This window comes from Borostomias antarcticus, assembly GCF_949987555.1.
Source record: "Borostomias antarcticus genome assembly, chromosome: 11".
NCBI lineage: Eukaryota > Metazoa > Chordata > Actinopteri > Stomiiformes > Stomiidae > Borostomias > Borostomias antarcticus.
In genome coordinates this window covers 749,271-769,869 of record NC_140244.1, presented here as the reverse complement: position 1 = coordinate 769,869, position 20,599 = coordinate 749,271, and the positions used below count along the sequence as shown (strand labels likewise).

Genomic DNA, 20,599 nt, shown 5'->3' with positions numbered 1-20,599 from the left:
TATACTTCATAAAACAGCTCGTGGCTCATGGCTCTTGGTTGGAATGCCTGGGCATCGTCTTTAGCTTCCATTCCATGGCAACCAAGGGCCATGAGCTGTTTTATGAAGTATAAATGAGGCTTTATTCAATACATCCATGGCTTTAGTGTGTGCACAATCTAGGAGCTAACAGAAGAACATTGCACTACTTTGTACTGCGTTGTACCTTTATGATGTACAGAATGTGTATGTGATATAGGAGTATCTGTATGTGATATAGGAGTATCTGTATGTGATATAGGAGTATCTGTATGTGATATAGGAGTATCTGTATGTGATATAGGAGTATCTGTATGTGTAAAGCAGACTCTGACGTGAGAACATGCTCAACATAGTCGATGCCTTCCGAAGTCTCGCAGGATCTCTGCGTTCTCAGAACAGAGCAATTACATTACAAACATCAACAGGGATCTGAGGCCGGCTTCAAAGCGTTTCGCTTTCACGTTGAATCAATTCCGTCCTCCATTAGATTAGATGACCTTACGAAAACTTATGTTTGACGAACGTTGCTTTATAGTTTTTTGAATCCCGGGTTCTGGTCCCGGGTTCCTGTGAAGCCACTTCAAACGCAGCGCTGCCAGGGCGAATCCCTCGTGCTCGGAAACGGCAAATATGTGTCTCCCTAAAATGTTTCAGATGCGCGAGCTTCTGCGGTCCACGGGGGCAGAGAGAGAGAGAGAGAGAGAGAGAGAGAGAGAGAGAGAGAGAGAGAGAGAGAGGGAGAGAGGGAGAGAGGGAGAGAGCCCGGAAAACAAAAGGAGTCTTGAGAACAGAACAGTGATTTAAGGTCGGGCATCTATTGTACTGCAGCCAAATGAAGGGGTTAATCACATGTGGACCTGGTAGCAGTAATGGAGAGAGGGAGAGAGGGGAAAGGTGGAGAGGAAGGGGGAGAGAGAGGGGGGGGGGGGGAAAGCTGGAATTGATGGAAAGAGATAGAGGGAGAATGGGGAGCAAGAGATGGACATGGATGGAAAGAGGGAGAAAGGGATGAAGAGAGAGAGAGAAAGGTATGGGAGAGCGAGAGACTATGAGGAACAGAGATGGCAAAGGAGAGAGAGAGAGAGAGAGAGAGACCAAAGGCAGGAGGAGAAACGTCCAGAAACATATGTTTCAGTTTGTAAATAAACCAGTATATTGCTATGGATATTGCTTAAATATCTATGGGCTTTGTACTGTGCTGCGGAAGTTCCTCGGAAATCATTCCGAAACTGCCTTTTCAAAATGCCAAAGCGCCTTCTTAATGTCAAAGCGGCCATCTGGTCTTCTACTAATTCAAGATGTTTGCTTTTCATTCACGTTTTTTCTTCTCTTTTTTCTGATTTTCCTTTTTTTTTTCTCGGGGGGGATGAATTCTCATACCCTAAAAATAACTTGGTAAGACTGGGTCTTTTACCAATAGTTGTACTATTTTCTTTCTAAGTTCTTCCTTCTTCAGGGATGAACAATGGATTTCTGACTTTGAATTTCATACAAGCATAGACCTACTGCACAACCTAAAATAACAAGGTCTTGTTCATGCTAGCCTTGCAGCACACAGCACTGATGGGCCATACGGTATAAGTGTGGTCTCACATCCACTCTGCTGTAGATATTACCACACAGGTTTATTGCTAGTTAGAATTAGGTTGAAATGACATTAGATAGGTGAGAGACATTAGAATAATTTCCTCAAGTCCACTCAAACATGGGTATATTATATACAAGGTGGACTTGCTTTGAATTATCCAAGTCTGGCACCTGTTATCTGGCTGTTTTAGATTTGCATATTTTAAGGTAAATATAACTGAGTCAGACATCAAATAAAACGTATACACAGAAATAGTATTCACTAGTTTGACCAGGTTTCATACACATTCATCAGGTGTATGTTTCAGACTTCTGCTTTAGCTTTTTATCCAGATGTTTTAAGATCGTTTTTCCTGTGCTCTATCCCTCCTTCTAGTTTCATTATTCTGCCAGTTAAGTCTTAGACAACTTCCTTCCTTGATTTGGGTAGAAAGAGGTCCCATAATTGAACACAATTTAACCCCTCCCCCTCTTACATACCCCACAAACACACGGTTTACAACCTACAGTATAAACTTAATGGGATCCTTTTCCCTCCAATCCCTATAGCTTGTTCAGTGGAAAGTCACCAGGACTGTTTTGCAGTTTCTTAATGTAAAAGTTTATAATGTCGATAAAAGATAAAGAGATTAAAAAATGTTGCCATGGCTACTTAACCACAACATTGCAATTACCTTCATACAGTGGCTATGATGGCTTACAAATAAACCAGCATAATGCTATTAAGATATAAGTACTACCAAAAATGTTCTTAAAACATTTAGGTAGGTAGGATGAGGGCAGCAAAAGAATAACGATGGTTTCTTATTAAGGATCAAAGACACTTCCCCTTAATACTGAAATCACTTGTAAAGGCTTGTGCCAACTTTACTTTCCCTATTAGATCTTTTTTCCATAAATGCATGAGACGAGGTCAACAAGCCCGAGGAACGCTCTACTACACACTCACACATCTACCAAAGTCAACCACCACAAAAACAAAACATCAAATATTCATACACACAGACATATTGTTCCCATATTGTTCATATCAACTTCAAAGTCTCTTTATCAGGAAACTGCCTTAACCAAACCATACCCCCCAAACTATACGCTACCCTGCACCTCCCTTCTGAGGGACAAAATGAAAATGTATATGGATTGAATAATTGGCAGACTTCAAAGTGCAGGTTATTGCCCTAAACGTTTGCTGCTATGCCTGCAGTGCTGAGGTGTTTTTTCATCTTTTTATTTTATTTTTTTAAATGTGGTTTGGGTGGGTGGGAAAAAGACCCCCTTCCTCACTGTGAAAATCCCTCTCTAATACCAAGTCTGCCTCTACACTGACCCTTCTGACCTGAGCTTAGTAGACATGACTGAGTTTGACTCCATCCAAACACGCTGGTCATCCCCACACACCACCCCTCCATCACTTATGAGAAACTGTGTTACTAGAAAGTTCCCTGCACATACACACACAAATCCAACTGGGATTGATTTTTTTAGGTGGTGATGCAAACGCAATTTAGTGAACTCTCTCCGTGTTGAGAAGACTTGTGTTCCTTCAACATATCTCCTTTGAGAACTATTGCGATGGTGGAACCACCTGTGTTTTAGGCTCTTCCTCTCCTTCAAAAAGGTTTGGAGTGCTTGGGTTCTACTACTAACACATTCAAAAGAACTCGTCTCTTCCAAACGTAGTAGCCATATTACATTTCAAGTGATCAAGCAATACATAAGAGCGGTCATAAAATAATGTTTTATTAATGTGCCTCTCACACATGCATACCTGTACACACAAAAACACACACACACACACTCATACACACACACACATCTTTAGGTGGTGTTCATTATATCACAACATGATGATAGATAGTAGCAGGAACAGCGGAAACAAACACGTTTAAAGCAAAAACAATCACACTAATCTCCTTAGGCAACAGTGTGATCACCACAAATGGTTTAGATCAGGGAGAAGAACGAGGACAGGTCATGATTACTGAAGCATGCACGTCGTTAGTCGTCTCGTCGTGACGTCGTTAAGTCGTCTCGTCACGGGCTCAAGTTGTAAGACGCAATCGACGGGCCCGGATAGTCTCACGTCGATGACGTCACCGTCCTTCACATCGACACGACTCTTTTCTGATGAGGGTTTATGCGACAAAATGCTACTTTTTCTATTATTCGAATGTTAGAACAGTAGACTACTTCAGAAGGCGGGGTGGGCTTTCCCGGGAACTGTTGTGACAGACATCGTTTCAACATTATGGGACACAAATCTTTACACTCACAAGTGAGGATGTGGGGAGAACGCGTTGGAAACGGTCCATTTTGTGGCTTCAGTAGGCTACACTGACTCCAGGTGACAGCAACTTTCCATGGACCCATGCCACATTACACTTAATAAATCCATTTCAAAACAAAACAAGTATTGAGAAGCTATTGTCTTTGTAGCAGTGTGTTCTATAAAACATGTGCAAGTGTAATGATATGCTTATAGTTAAATGACAAAATTGAAATTTAATTATATTCACACAAAGCCTTTTTAAAACAAGTGGGATGTTTCATGATTAATGGACTGCTACCCTCTTGTGGCCAGAGTGTGGAACTGAAACATTGAACACAGCCAAGATAGGTTCGTCTAAGAGGTGTGTCTAAATAATAGGCATGTCTAAATAATAAATACTTTGTTACTGGTACGATCACTAGATAATATACACAATTATCTGAAAATTAATCAAAACATTTCGCATGTGAGTGGCATATGTGTGATTCTAAAAAAGCATTGACGACAAGAAGAGCGCACACATTTTTAGCACATATAAAGGAGAATAAAATCCATAAAAAGGTCATAAAATGGGACAACTTGTAGACAGATTTGCCTAGAAGGCTGAGACACATACCCTGTACACATCCAGGGAGAGACACATCCAGGGAGAGAGACATCCAGGGAGAGACACATCCAGGGAGAGACACATCCAGGGAGAGAGACACATCCAGGGAGAGAGACACATCCAGGGAGAGAGACAGAAGAGGAGACGTGGGTCATGGGTGGGGGTCAGGGTGCTCATCTTACCCAATAAATCACTGTCCCCTCCCTGACCACTCCCTTCCATCTCCCCCTATTGGTCAGCTACCCTCTAATTCACAGATTCCTTTTTAAAATCCTCTTTTTTGTTCAAGGGCACCCAATTCAGGCTCCGCCTCCTTCCTCCCCTCCCTAAACCCTTAGTAGACCCCTCAGGTCAGGAACCCCTCCCTAAACCCTCGGTGGACCCCTCAGGTCAGGAACCCCTCCCTAAACCCTTAGTAGACCCCTCAGGTCAGGAACCCCTCCCTAAACCCTTGGTGGACCCCTCAGGTCAGGAACCCAGTCCTCCGCGGACTCCGCCCCCTTGGTCAGAAGTCACTGAGGATGCTGATGTCGGCGAACTCCTTGCGGTAGCGGTGGGAGTAGAGGGTCAGCAGGAAGGACCACTTCAGGGTCATGAAGCTCCAGACGCTGGACAGGTACAGACTCCGCGGGTCGCTCAGGCCTGCCGGGACAACCCACATCTTAACACGGGTCACAGGACGTTTACATGTTTCTTAAAGCTGCAATCATTATTTTGGTAACACTTTACAATAAGGGTACAATAATAAGCATTAGTTAATGCATTATTAAGCATGAAGTAACAGTTAACTAATGTCTCTATTAACCTTTTACTAATGCTATTTATGTTAACTAAGGTTAACTCACCTAACCCTAACCCTAACCTTAACTAAGGTATTAATTAACATTAGTAACCTAACCGTAAATAAGCATTAGTTAACAGTTAACTAATGTTTTTTGTGACCCTTATTGTAAAGTGTGACCATTATTTTTATTTACAGCTAGATGGCTGCAAGAGACATATACGTTTAAGGCAGAGGGGCGGAGCAAAGCCACGGGTCGGCTATTGACAACACGGGCAGAAATACTGGAATAACAAACGGCCAGGCGACCGGTAGGGGTGAATCACCGAAGTAGGATGGTAGGGGTGAATCATTGAGGTAGGATGGTAGGGGTGAATCATTGAGGTAGGATGGTAGGGGTGAATCATTGAGGTAGGATGGTAGGGGTGAATCATTGAGGTAGGATGGTAGGGGTGAATCATTGAGGTAGGATGGTAGGGCTGAATCATTGAGGTAGGATGGTAGGGGTGAATCATTGAGGTAGGATGGTAGGGGTGAATCAGTGAGGTAGGATGGTAGGGGTGAATCATTGAGGTAGGATGGTAGGGCTGAATCATTGAGGTAGGATGGTAGGGGTGAATCATTGAGGTAGGATGGTAGGACGCTATTAGGACGCTATGGCTCAATTAAACAATCTGATATCAGGTGCTTTTATTTTGTTTTGACAATTAATAAAATCAATGATTACAGCTTTAAGGTAGTGCCATGGTTTGGGAAGCACTGCTCTAGGGGCATGCATGTGTAGATATATATATATATATATATATACAGTAGGACTCCACTTATCCCAACCCAACGGGACCGAAGGTCGTTCGTATCTCTGAAATGTCCGGATGACTGAAACTTATGTTAAAATGCACCAAATTCAATAAGTGGTATACACGGAAAATGCATCAAAATTGCAATCAAATAGCCAACTAAACTCATATAGCCTAGCCTATAATAGACCTACAGTAGCCTATAATAAAATAACCGAATTTCCACTTGAGTGCGTGTTTGATCAAATACAGTACTTTATTCTCAAATGAGGCGTACGCTGCATCGATAGGCTACTGTATTCGCAGAACAAAATGGTATAGCCTAAAAACAACCCAACATTAGAACAATTAGAGCAAATGATAATCAATAAATAAATAAATGAAATGACAGACAAGTTGTCGTGTCTCTAAGTCAACCGATGTAGGCTAACGTGGGCTGTAGGCTATTATTTAACAAATACAGTAGGTAAGTCTAGTAGGCTAATCTACATGCCCACAACACGTCTGTGTTCCTGAAGTCCATTAACTGGGAACGAAAAATGACTCGATTCTCCTCTGCTTCAGGTTGCTGACGCGCTTTCTGGCTGCCAAGGAATGCAGCTCTCGCGCAGCAGACTCGTTTGCGTTTTGCGCTCGACATTAGAGTAACAAAGAAATGAAACGTGACAGTAGACTACAGCCTACAGGCAACATGTAGGTCTACATACAGTTCTGTTTTTTTCACAGTAGGATACAGTACTGTAATGAAAAATGAAAATCCCACCAGTAACCAGATAGCAGGCAAAAAAAAAAAAACGTTTTTTAAGCCTGTCCGGTAGACCGGGAGGTTCGGATCTCTGAAGTTCGGATGAGTGGGGTCCTACTGTATATATATATATATATATATATATAAGAATAGAGGCAGTGGCTTGCATAATGAGCCCTCTGACTGGAATCCTATCTGCTGGTTAGCCCACTGTCTCTTACTGACTGCTGTCTGCTTAGTCACTCTCTGAGGTTTGGTTTGGACGACTGAAATAATTGTTTTTTGCTACATATTGTGGTTGAGAAAATTCTTGCCTAACCATTCACTCAAAAAAACACACACAAAAAAACAAAATATACGGCCAAAAATAGACTTACCTTCCGAATCGGCAGAGTATGATTGCATTCAGGCAATGATTAATAACCTTTTTGTTGAATATAATGCAGGGTTGTTGTTTTTTTTACGTGGGACAACCTGTTAAAAATACACAATTGACTCTTTTCCCAGTGCCAGTAGACAGGTAGGCATGGGCCGGTTTGTACCTCGGTGTGAACTCTGACAGTATCCGCTCCATAGCTTCAATGTGGGAATTTAGAGTTCACAGTAATGTTACCAATCCCCCAAAACCTGGCACAGCAGTGAGTTCAGCTAACGAGGGATAATCCACTAGTTCTACCAGGATCCTCCCTCTTAAGCACCTATTGTATTTTTAGTTTGCTATTCTTGCCCTTTGCCTTCAGCACTAGATCACACTCTTAGTCACTTGTTTTTGAAAGGAGATGCACTTGTGAGTGCTGGCAAGTAGAAGCACACCGACTTTTCCTACGTTGAACGCAATTACTCTAAGTAGCTTTGCATAAAGGCCTCGGCTAAATGACTAATGTAATATAGTGGATCAAATGTCAGTCAAGAGAAGACAATAGGATATGAAGAGTGGTGTGTGTGTGTGTGTGTGTGTGTGTGTGTGTGTGTGAGACTCACTTTCTTTGCGTACGATGGCGAGGGAGAGGAAGGTGATGAAGGCCACTACTGCCAGCAGGCTGAAGAACAGTCCCATGCAGAGGAAGAACTTGAGGCCCTTGAGCCACGTGCGCCAGTAGTCCTGGAGGTACATGATGTGGGTGATGAGAGCCCAGAGGGCCAGCACACCTGAGGGGGAAAAGACACACACACACGCACACACACACGCACACACGCACGCACACACACACACAATTGACTGTGGAACCCAGGCTTGTTGCATTGTGTGTGTTCTGTGTGTTCTTATTTGACGGGTAGACCGATTCTGACACACCACTTTTTTAGTGCTGTGTCACTGTGGCTTTAAGTGAGACTTCCTGTTTAAACATCATGACTTTCACAGTTAGGTTTGACGTTTGGCCGTAGATAATACTGATGACCCACGCCTTGTGATATTATTCCTGACTGACTGTTTAAGAGGCCGAATCTGCAGTGTCACTGTTAGTTGACTAAACTGACCCTGGTCATGGGATAGGGAACACGCATGCTCTGCCACTGTAATTACACTCTTATTACAGCGCACTCCATAATATGAATAATGGCCAATAAAACTGATTCTGATCACATCACATGATATCATAGGAGGACATGCGGATAGACAATGTGGAAGACGAGGTCATAGCCTACAAGATGAAACGAGTGAAGCAGGGAGGAAGATAAGCTTGCTGACCTAAACACAAGCTCAAAGTTTACTAGAGCTAGGCTAGTGCACCGTGATTATGCAAGAAGCCAACCTGAAGTAAATGAAACACTTAACATTACTATGCAATTCGTTAGCATACAAGCCCGTTTTGAGAGGCTAGAGCATCAAATGAGCCCATCATCATCATCATCATCATCATCATCATAAAATGAGCCCATCCTTTCCAAATATCCCTTGAGAGACCTTTGTCTTGGACGGTTTCTCGCAGTAATTCAATGCAGCCATGACTTTGTGAGAGCCTGGATCCTCCCTCTGTTATCTCCCCCTCCCTCCCTCTGTTATCTCCCCTCCACCCTCCCTCTGTTATCTCCCCTACACCCTCCCTCTGTTCTCTCCCCTACACCCTCCCTCTGTTATCTCCCCTACACCCTCCCTCTGTTATCTCACCCTCCCTCCCTCTGTTATCTCCCCTACACCCTCCCTCTGTTATCTCCCCTACACCCTCCCTCTGTTATCTCCCCCTCCCTCCCTCTGTTATCTCCCCTCCACCCTCCCTCTGTTATCTCCCCTCCACCCTCCCTCTGTTATCTCCCCTCCACCCTCCCTCTGTTATCTCCCCTACACCCTCCCTCTGTTATCTCCCCTACACCCTCCCTCTGTTATCTCCCCTCCACCCTCCCTCTGTTATCACCCCTACACCCTCCCTCTGTTCTCTCCCCTCCACCCTCCCTCTGTTCTCTCCCCTACACCCTCCCTCTGTTCTCTCCCCTACACCCTCCCTCTGTTATCTCACCCTCCCTCTGTTATCTCCCCTACACCCTCCCTCTGTTATCTCACCCTCCCTCTGTTATCTCCCCCACACCCTCCCTCTGTTATCTCCCCTACACCCTCCCTCTGTTCTCTCCCCTACACCCTCCCTCTGTTCTCACCCTCCCTCTGTTCTCTCCCCTCCACCCTCCCTCTGTTATCTCCCCTACACCCTCCCTCTGTTCTCTCCCCTACACCCTCCCTCTGTTATCTCCCCTACACCCTCCCTCTGTTATCACCCCTACACCCTCCCTCTGTTCTCTCCCCTACACCCTCCCTCTGTTCTCTCCCCTACACCCTCCCTCTGTTCTCTCCCCTACACCCTCCCCCTGTTATCTCCCCTACACCCTCCCTCTGTTATCTCACCCTCCCTCTGTTATCTCACCCTCCCTCTGTTATCTCCCCTACACCCTCCCTCTGTTCTCTCCCCTACACCCTCCCTCTGTTCTCTCCCCTACACCCTCCCTCTGTTATCTCCCCTACACCCTCCCTCTGTTATCTCCCCTACACCCTCCCTCTGTTATCTCCCCTACACCCTCCCTCTGTTATCTCCTCTACACCCTCCCTCTGTTATCTCCCCCTCCCTCCCTCTGTTATCTCCCCTACACCCTCCCTCTGTTATCTCCCCTACACCCTCCCTCTGTTATCTCCCCTACACCCTCCCTCTGTTATCTCCTCTACACCCTCCCTCTGTTATCTCCTCTACACCCTCCCTCTGTTATCTCACCCTCCCTCTGTTATCTCCCCTACACCCTCCCTCTGTTATCTCACCCTCCCTCTGTTATCTCCCCTACACCCTCCCTCTGTTATCTCCCCTCCACCCTCCCTCTGTTATCTCCCCTACACCCTCCCTCTGTTATCTCCCCTCCACCCTCCCTCTGTTATCTCCCCCTCCCTCTGTTATCTCCCCTACACCCTCCCTCTGTTATCTCCCCTCCACCCTCCCTCTGTTATCTCACCCTCCCTCCCTCTGTTATCTCCCCCTCCCTCCCTCTGTTATCTCCCCCTCCCTCCCTCTGTTATCTCCCCTACACCCTCCCTCTGTTATCTCCCCTACACCCTCCCTCTGTTATCTCCCCCTCCCTCCCTCTGTTATCTCCCCTCCACCCTCACTCTGTTATCTCCCCTACACCCTCCCTCTGTTCTCTCCCCTCCACCCTCCCTCTGTTATCTCCCCTACACCCTCCCTCTGTTATCTCCCCTCCCCCCTCCCTCTGTTATCTCCCCTACACCCTCCCTCTGTTCTCTCACCTACACGTGAGAGAGAGATCAGTTAGGTGTCATTTCTACACGGGATAGAGAGATCAGTTAGGTGAGATCAGTTAGGTGAGATCAGTTAGGGGTCATTTCAGGCCAAGAGGAACTCAGTCCAAACTACATGTTCACTTCACAGCCAACTGACTTTTGAACAGATGTCAAGTCAAACTGGATTGACTGAAACGAAATAGCGTTCAAAATGTTCCTGGTTGGTTGCAAGTTTAGGATGTTCTGATAGACAAGCTAACTAAGCTCATGTGCAATAACACTATTCAATAATAATAATTATAATAATAATATAATAATAATATAATAATAATAATTCAATAACACTATTCAAGTTGTATCCTAACAATTGCGACCGACCAAAGCAGTGATCCAGGGTGCGCTTGTTTTATTTACCTGACAGTCCTCCCATCGCCGCGGTCCACGGCTGCTTGAACGCGACGTTCCACACCAGGAAGGCGGAGAAGCCCATGAGCATCCCGACCGAGGCATAGCCGATACTGATATACGTTTTGTTGATGCCCATTATTAAAAAACAAGATGACACGAATGTTGGCTGGAGACACAAAAAAAAACAAGCAACGTCGACGCGACAAACAGCTTCCTCTCTTCAATACTGTAGCTTAGCTAAGTTAGAGCTAGTGGGCTGTAATTATGTAGACTAACGTTGCATTCAATACAAAAAAAGCTTCACCAAAAGTCGAAACTAGTAGTACATTCTTGTAATCTTGTTGTGACTACACATAACCCATGTTGTTCCTTGACTACTACATTTGCTAGGCTTACCTTTCTATCGCTCTAGAGCGCATGCGCAGGCCATGTAGAGTATATTGTGAAACAGCACCTCCCGTGGAGTTGGAGGACCTGGAGGATCTGGTTTATTCCTAGGACCCCGTTTAGGTTTTAAAATGCGTTTTGGATCAGATCACAAGTGGGCAACGAGACACATCATCCTTCACACCTGTGTCTATCATGCGTCTCCAAATGTGTCCATCTGACCACTTGTGTTCGTATAGTAGTAACTCACTCACTCACTCACTCACTCACTCACTCACTCACTCCTGCATACGTGTCGCACAGCTGTTCCATGTAAACAAATCAATAATCAGTCGGTTTGACTGATTGAGCAGATTGAAAAGAAAGTGCGCATGAAAGCCATGACTATTTTAATTGTTTGATTGCCGATGGGAGATTCACCAGCAGGCCAGGTTTGAGACCTCAGGATCCATCAACTGGATTGAACCAACGAGACACATTTTCCATCTCAAAACCTGACTGCTTCGTGGGCATAACTGGTTTTAGCCAGCAGATGGCGCCATGACTCCAAGTATGAGGTTTCAAAGAAAATAGTTTTATGATACATTTAACTGCAGCATCGAGAAACAGAATGAAACCCTTCATTGTTGAACCTTTTTGTTTGTGCTCTGTGATTCTGCAAAGGTGGATTATAACTGAGGTGATGCTTTTTAGAAAGTTATTTTCCAGAGCTGTGATTAGATCAACCTGTGCCAGTGATGTACCTAGTCTGTTCAGCTGTTCTGTCTGCCATCCCAGATAGCAAGCGGATCTGGGCCATATACAGGCCAGATCTGGCCCTTGTGGCTTAGTTCCGGCCCATATATGGCCCAGAATCATCACACATCTGCTTGCTATCTGGGATATTTTGTTGTTTATTGAAATTGAGTTTAAGTAGTTTGTATGAGTCAAGCATCCTCAAGACTCAAGATCTGTTTACTGCCATGTATGTGGTTCACACTTACTAGAAATTTGACTAGGGTTAAGTACGTTGTTGTTGACGACACAAGACAGGGCCCAGCTAGCAAGCGGATCTGGGCCATATATGGGCCGGAACTAAGCCACAAGGGCCAGATCTGGCCTGTATATGGCCCAGATCCGCTTGCTATCTGGGGGAGCAGGACAGGACAGTGCAGTTCTACTATACCATGATCCTCCCTCCTAGGCACCTATTGTATTTTTAGATTGCTATTCTTGCACTTTGCCTTCAGCACTAGATTATGCTCTTAGTCACTTGTTTTAGCAAGATGCTCTTGTGAGTTCTGGCAAGTAGTAGTACTTTGGCTTTTCCTACGTTAAATGCAATTATTGTAAATATTGTCGCTTTGGATAGCCTCAGCTAAATGACTGTAATGTAATGTTGTGGTATTTTACCTACTTTCTAGTATGAAAGTGTACACTCGAGTACACTCACAAGGGACATGTGTATCACAAAAAAAGCTAAATAAATTGAAACAAATGTGATAAGAAAACTGCTTTCATCAGTGAGAAAGTTTATTTAGGGAGATAATAAACCCCAAAATACAAAGAAAAGAAAAGTGTGCCATTAAATACTGTTCTACAGACCAGTAGGTAAATACTGTACTGGGAATCATGACATATAAAGATAGATAGACACTGTCGATGGATACTGTGGACCTGTACATTTGAAATTGCATTGTTACAGCAGGAGTACACATGCACAGAGAAACAAACACAATCTAAAACTAAGTAGGAGATATAGTATACCATAAATACAACCTACAGCGGATTCAAAGATATAAAAGCACAGTAGGTCCATGTTGGTAAGTGTCCTCCTGTCCAAACAAGCCTTGCCAGATAGCAAGCGGATCTGGGCCATATACAGGCCAGATCTGGCCCTTGTGGCTTAGTTCCGGCCCATATATGGCCCAGAATCATTACACATCTGCTTGCTATCTGGGTTGCCACCCTCTAAACGTGACAAACACTACGACGCTGCGGTCCTTAAATTGGGTAACGCTAAACATGAAAGTAATAAATCTATAGGAAACTAAACCTCTATATTGTTTGTAGTAATGGTGTAGTATGCCTTATCACCTTATCTTTTTATGTTGTCTATTTGTATTGTACTATGTTCTATGTACTATGTACTATGTACTAAGTCATGTATGTAGGACGTGAATTGTGCTCAGCCTTCTTGGCCCGATCACCCTTGAAAAAGACCTCGTTCTCAATGGGTTTTTAAATGTTCTGGTTGAATAAAGGTTTGATTGATTATGAATATGAACTACAGTACTTCCCACAAAATGTTTTGCTCATTCTAAGTCTACGTTTTTAAAAGCATCTTCATTGTTTTAGCTGATACTCTAAATTCGTTCCTCAGTGTATATATACTATAGTATACTATACTATAGTATATATACTATATATACTAACAGTATACTGTGCTCTATATCTGGCACAAGAAGATCAATATCTTTCCACATATGGCTGAATATTAAGAGAACAAAGATACATCTGTGCAACATTGCTACAGTAAAATGCTGCTATTTAACCTGTCTGTGAATTTTAATAATATATATGTTCAGACAAACTAGGTTTATGTTTAAAGAATGTCCGTCCCACTGCGCTGATAAAGTTTCTCAACTGAATGCGTTGAAGAAACTCAGTTGGGTCCTGAGGCGCTTGCTGCAGTCTTCACAGCGAGAAGGTCACTCCCCACTGTGGCACAATTGTGACAAGACAAGCTTTCTTTCCTGGTGAATCTTTTACCACAGGTTTTGCACTTGTAGGGTTTCTCGCCAGTGTGTACCCACTTATGCCTGTTCAAATGCCCCCGGTACCTGAAGCTTAAACTGCACTCTTTACACTTGTACGGTTTCTCACCTGTGTGTATTAATTTATGACCTTTAAAATTGCTCTTGTATTTAAAGCATTTGCCACAGAATTCACACCGATATGGGGTTTCGTCAGTTGGAGAGTTTGGAATGGCTGCAGAGAGAAAGAGAGAGTCTATCTCACCATGGTCTCCTCCTTTCACGTCTCTATCCGCGTTTGGCCATAGTCTGCTCTCCACTGGGCTACTTTGAAACTGGTGTGAGGGTTGAGGTATGTCCTGATCACAGAGACGTCCTGCCCAAGGAGGTGGGACCACAGGATCGATCACCGTGACATCCTGATCTTGCAGCTGCCCCATGTCCACCCCGGTCCAGATATCATCTTGTGATCTACCCTGAAGGGGCTCTGCATCTCGCTGGACGAGGAACCCGGGCTTAAGGTGTTGGTTCTCCAAGTGGAACGTTAAGCTTTCATTCCGAGTGAATCCTTTATTACAAATGTGGCACTTGTAGGGTTTTTCGCCAGTGTGTACTCTCTTATGCCTGTTCAAATGCCCCTTGTACCTGAAGCTTAAGGTACATTCTTTGCACTTGTATGGTTTCTCGCCTGTGTGTATTAATTTGTGGCACTTCAAATTGCCCTTGTATTTAAAGCACTTGCCACATACTTTGCACTGATACTGGCACTCTCCGGTAAAACCGCCTGGAACGGGTCCAGAGAGATGCTGAGAGACATGACTCGGCCCTAATCCTGCATGTTCTCCGTCAATATCTCCATTAGCGTTTGTGCGTCGTGTGTTCTCCACCTCAGGACTGTAATAAGGACCCACCGCAACCCTCACAATATCAGAGTCGCTTTCCACACAGGGAGCTGTAGAATCAGTGGTGTCCAGTCCTTGAAATGGCCCTCCCATCTCCTGACTGGTCCAGAGATTCTCTTCCTGTTTAATCTGTGGGAGCTCTGGGCTGTCCCGGACCAAGATGTCATAGAATCCCTGCTCATGTTCACTCTGAGCAGAAACCACGTCTTCCGACTGACGATCGTCGCTTTCTTCGCACCGATACGGCCCCTCGCCACATCTTGCTTTGTGGAAGGTCAAGTTTTCTTTCTTAGCGAATCCTATCCCACAATCTTTGCTTTGTTGTTTTTCATCCACGTGTTTCTGTTTATGCCTGCTCAAGTGACCCCGGTACCTGAAGCTTAAAGTGCACTCTTTACACTTGTATGGCTTCTCACCGGTGTGTATCAATATGTGACTCTTGAAACTCGCCTTGTATTTAAAGTACTTGCCACATACTTTACACTGATAATGGAACTGCTGAGAGTCATAATTGGGCTCTAAACTCTCATGTTCTCCGTCAATATCTTCGTAAGGGTTTACGTGTACTCTGTTCTCAACCTCAGAAACCACTTTAACCCTCACAATATCAGAGTCGCTTTCCACACAGGGAGGAGAGGATCTAGCATCAGTGTCCAGTCCTTGAAATGGCTCTCCTATCTCCTGACTGGTCCAGAGACTCTCCACTTTGACGTGTGAGGCCTCGGGATCCTCCTGGATGACGTTGAACCACTGCTCATTGCGTCGCTGAACGTCTTCAGGGGCAGGGGGGATGTCCAGCTGATGGTCTTTAATGACACAAAGAAAAGACAATGCCGTTCAGAGAATTAAATATTTTAAATTCACGTTCATAGGCAGATCAATTCAATGAAAGACCCGTGTCACTTCCCAGATAGCAAGCGGATGTGTGATAATTCCTGGCCATATATGGGCCGGAACTAAGCCACAAGGGGCCAGATCTGGCCTGTATATGGCCCAGATCCGCCTGCTATCTGGGTTATTGTCATGTTGAATGGGATGCATGCCCTACTAGCCAAGTCATTGGCTTAGATCTTACATATAACATAGCACATCACCTATTTGTAACTTAAGTATATATAACTATCACATACCCATGCATTACCCCACATTATATGATGATACATACCTATTTTGTGTAATATCAGGTCTGGTTTGATCACAGCATCCAGAAGCCTCCGCTGACGCTCACTGACCTCCTTCGTGCGGGAGACTTCTCTCTGTAAATCCACAACTATCTTCTCCACCGCCCCAAATACCTCCGCGGCAGCTGCTATTAACCGCTCGTTAAGGTACTGCCTCAATAAGGGTAATTCTGACATTTTAACGGAATAATGTCCGGAGAATTATCGTTACTTTGTAAACAACGTTCGTGTCTCTGCTCTTCTGGTCTGGGTGGAACCGTGCATGATGTGAAAGACACTACCGCCACCGGTTGTATTGGCGTGGAAGCGCAGTGTACTAGAAAGAGAACAACCAGGCCAGGTCAAGCCTGGCTTATGTGCGTGGCTGGCTTGTTTCTGTTCAGGACTGGTAGGACGGAAGCTAGTCACGCCACTGAAATAGCTGTGAATTGAAATGACGTGAAATAATGTCTGATAAATTAAGATAGGTCTTGTCGCCTGGACACATCAGTTCCAATGCTTCCAATGCTAATCCAGCACAATAAGAGCGGGATAGCCAGTTAGCTCATGGGCTCACAACAACTAGCAGCAGCTTCCATAACATTAATGGTAGCGGTCAGTGGCTAAAGCAGTTACACTGATGATAACATAAAGTCATCCCCACCGGGTCTTGAACCCCAGTCTCCCAGGTGGGAGTCCAATGCTCTCACCACTACTCTACTTGTGCAGTGGAGATTGGTGGGTTGATTTTGGTGTCCTTCTTGATTTTGGTGTGCTGGGACTACTGCCTCTTGTGGTGCCAACAGAGAATTGCAGGCCAACATTGTCCAGAGTAAGGGAGGGAGTGACAACCGGACAAACGCTACAACTGGCTTACAGCCACACAAAAAAATGAATGTCAAATAACAAAATTGAGATTTTATTTTTGGCCATTACAGCAAAACATAATCAAATGCATACATACATAACTCCCAATATGGGAGAGCAGATCTAACATTGTATTTCATTGCAGTTTATTCACAAATAACAAATGTACAACACCCAAACTTGCAATTGCCAAAGAACAGTCATAAATAGTGAGTAGCGAAAATATAATTCAAAAGTAACACTTGAGTCTACCTAAGAATAATCTACAGTACCACTGTATATTTGCCAATGTGGTAAGGTTGCTAGTAGGGCCTACAGACCAGCCTACTACACATCTCTGAGACTTGCTCTTGTAGCCTACTGCGTGTCCTGCTGAGCTTGCATGTGCGTTCCATTCATACCAGGAGGACAGCGAGAGTATTATGTGGTTCCTAGCTTCACACGTGCAGTAAGATGTCAACTTCTCGGGGCGAGGATCAAAATTGACTGCAGTATGTCCACCAAAGCAAGAAGACAAATGATCTTGTGCAACTAACCCAAAATCCTGGCAGTTATCATTGTGTTTCCACAAGAAACACTTGACAGCACTCACATGGGACGCGACCTGAAGGTTCACTTTCCTACTTAACATGTTGAACGTGGGGCCAGATGTTCCAGTGGTATCCTTCCTATTTCCAGTCTTCCCTTCACAATGTGTATTCTGCGTTTCTTCTTGAGTTACTAGTTACAAGTAATGACTTTTGGAAGTCTTTCCAGTTTGGAAGGAACAACTGTGAGAGCGACTGCACCGTTTAGGCCTCTGAAGAAGCCTGGGGTTTGAGTTGGGCTTTCTCCATGGCTGTGCCATAAGGATCCGATCTCTTAAAGAAGCCCAGCTAGAGAGAGAAAGAGAGAGGGGGTTAAGACCATTAACTGTAGACAACTGACCCCTGCTACTCAGACTTTGACTGGACATGGACTTGAGCACTTTAGTTTGCATCTTAGCACTGTGCTTATTTATTGAGCTTGCACTGTGTTTATTTATTTATTGCATTTTTTCTGTCTGTTCTCTTTTATCTGTTCTTAAGCTGTTTGACAACAAAATTTCCCCAGTGGGGACAATAATGGTTTTCAATCAATCAATGAATCAATCAACGAATCAATCAATTAACCAATCAATCAATCAACCAATCAACCAATCAATCAATCAATCGATCAACCGATCAATCGATCAATCGATCAATCGATCAATCGATCAATCGATCAATCGATCAATCGATCAATCAACCAATCAACCAATCAACCAATTAATCAACCAATTAATCAACCAATCAACAAATCAAGCAACCAATCAATCAATCAATCAATCAACCAATCAATCAATCATTCAAGCAACTTTGGGTAACCTATACCATATCATGAAGAATGAGAGTTCTTAAATGTTCCAAGTTACCTCAAGGAACTTTACAGTATACTTGACATGTGTTACAGTACATTTAAGATTTATTTTATTTCTTAACTATACAGTAGCTACTTGGTCACCCTCACCTTGTACAGTACATAGATCAGGAGGGCGAGCAGCAGCAGTCCGGCCAGAATGGCTAGAATAATGATCCACAGTGGAACCCTGTACTGGTTCTCTGGCTTGTTCCACATGACAGGGGTCACCACCTGGGAGAGAAGACCGCCGTGTTACCTACACTGAAAGCATCAGCTTGGAAGTCAAGGGTCTACTAAACCTTTGCACAGTAATGAAATGATGTAACATCTAGTGTAATCTAATAGTCAACTTTATTGGTCTACTTCATTCTAAATGATTAATGGGCAAGATAAGTGTGAGCTATGTTGTAATGACCGAGACCCAGATAGCAAGCGGATGTGTAATGATTCTGGGCCATATATGGGCCGGAACTAAGCCACAAGGGCCAGATCTGGCCTGTATATGGCCCAGATCCGCTTGCTATCTGGGGAGGAACAAACTGTTTTGATTAAATCGTGTGTTCCTTTATAACCTAAAAATAGATGAAATCAATGAATGTAAGTGAATAGATTAAGGAGCTTGCCTTTTTGGATCCGCTGGGCTGGAGTTTGGGAAGAATGGCGTATGGCATCTTCACCACTCTGTACTGGACAGAGCACTCCAACACATACTGCTTATAAGCTCTCTGTTCAAAAGAAGAAAGAAAGAAAGAAAGAAAGAAAGAAAGAAAGAAAGAAGGAAAGAAAGAAAGAAAGAAAGAAAGAAAGAAAGAAAGAAAGAAAGAAAGAAAGAAAGAGAAAAGAAAAGAAAAGAGAAAGTTTTATTCAATTAGTAAAATGTTTACAAACTGTGGACTTAGTCTCCTCAAAAATGCTGAAATGACGACCACTTCCAGTAGAGGGCAGTATTGGACAATATACCATCCGGAGAGACATTTGTTTCAGTTCTTTCACAAATCGTGTGTAGTTTCCATATCACCAACATCAAACGGTCCGCTTAATGTTTTATCTGTATCAAATATGTTTTATTTACAAAATGGTGTCCTCGTCTCACCTGGATGAAGGTCTCAGCCCAGACCCGCGAGCGCATCGTCAGAATGACGCTGGTGCCCCTCGCTAGTAACCCCACGTGACACCACAGTCTCCAGCAGTCCACCGTTGAGCACGACTCGGGAGAGAAGAGAGAGAAGAACTATAAGTAGAAACATTTGCACCCCCATTCATAAATCACGAACATGACGGCCACTCCCGAACCAATATCCTATTTCTCTTGATTTAATGTCTTGTGTTTGAGTTATTAGATGTAGCCTATTTCCATTGTTTGATGAGTGGAGATGATTTCCTCTGGCTCATCTTGCCGTAGTTGTGTTGTGTGTGGTCTTTTTGTGCTCATTAGGGCTTGATGTGACTAAACTCAGTGACAGGATAACTTTTAACTTCGCCAAACTTGATAAACACAATTCAGTGAGGTTTGTTTACACCAGACCTCAGCAAATAAAATACCCTGGATGTATTTTAGGTGTTTTAACTACCTCAAGTTGAACTTTTCAGGACTGTTCCATCGTTTAACTTTTGTTGCACTAAATCTGTCCTCAGATATTTGACATACCATGTATGAAACAGGTCTGTTTTGCAGAGCATAGGAAGCATAGAGCCACATGCAAGCCTAATGAAGTTCATCTCATATATAATTATATATTTAAAATATATAATTACCATAATTGACTTCTGATGGCGCTGAGGCTCTGATGCACATCTCATTTCCTTTTATGAGAGAACATTCTCTCTAATTGATTTATGATTTGTGGAAGGGGGGGGGTTACATTTGGTCCTTAATGGGCCTTAATCATGATAATAAAACACATGCCCTGAGAAAGAAAGACAGATGTAAAAAAAATAACTGGCATAAAAAAAGGAAAAACTGATTTTGTCTTCCTTTTGACTCGGAGGAGGAAACTGAGGGGCTATAGCCATAACCATAACAATAACTATAACTATAACCATAACTATAACTATAACCATAACTATAACCATAACCATAACAATAACTATAACTATAACCATAACCATAACTATAACCATAACCATAACTATAACTATAACCATAACTATAACCATAACCATAACTATAACTATAACCATAACCATAACCATAACCAT

The 20,599-nt window shown here is 43.6% G+C and overlaps 2 protein-coding genes across 2 annotated transcripts in view; both read right to left on the bottom strand.

The window, feature by feature from the left end:
- Positions 1–4,926: 4,926 nt before the first annotated feature.
- On the bottom strand, positions 4,927–11,310 carry slc48a1b (solute carrier family 48 member 1b). The gene is made up of 3 exons (XM_084445517.1): positions 10,937–11,310; positions 7,789–7,956; positions 4,927–5,126 (listed from the first exon to the last, which is right to left on the bottom strand). Exons 1-3 carry the CDS (start codon positions 11,064–11,066, stop codon positions 4,990–4,992), a joined length of 435 nt encoding a protein of 144 aa, XP_084301643.1. The 5' UTR covers positions 11,067–11,310; the 3' UTR covers positions 4,927–4,989.
- A 5,818-nt stretch (positions 11,311–17,128) lies between these two features.
- LOC311315096 (integrin alpha-5-like) overlaps positions 17,129–20,599 on the bottom strand; it is a gene marked incomplete at its 5' end in the record, with an annotated part of 39,950 nt that continues 36,479 nt past the window's right edge. The window contains 4 exons of the mRNA XM_084445697.1: positions 17,129–17,856; positions 18,509–18,631; positions 19,024–19,125; positions 19,494–19,607. Coding sequence (XP_084301823.1) covers positions 17,773–17,856; positions 18,509–18,631; positions 19,024–19,125; positions 19,494–19,607 — 423 coding nt within the window. The 3' untranslated portion in view covers positions 17,129–17,772. The remainder of the gene's footprint in view (positions 17,857–18,508; positions 18,632–19,023; positions 19,126–19,493; positions 19,608–20,599) is intronic.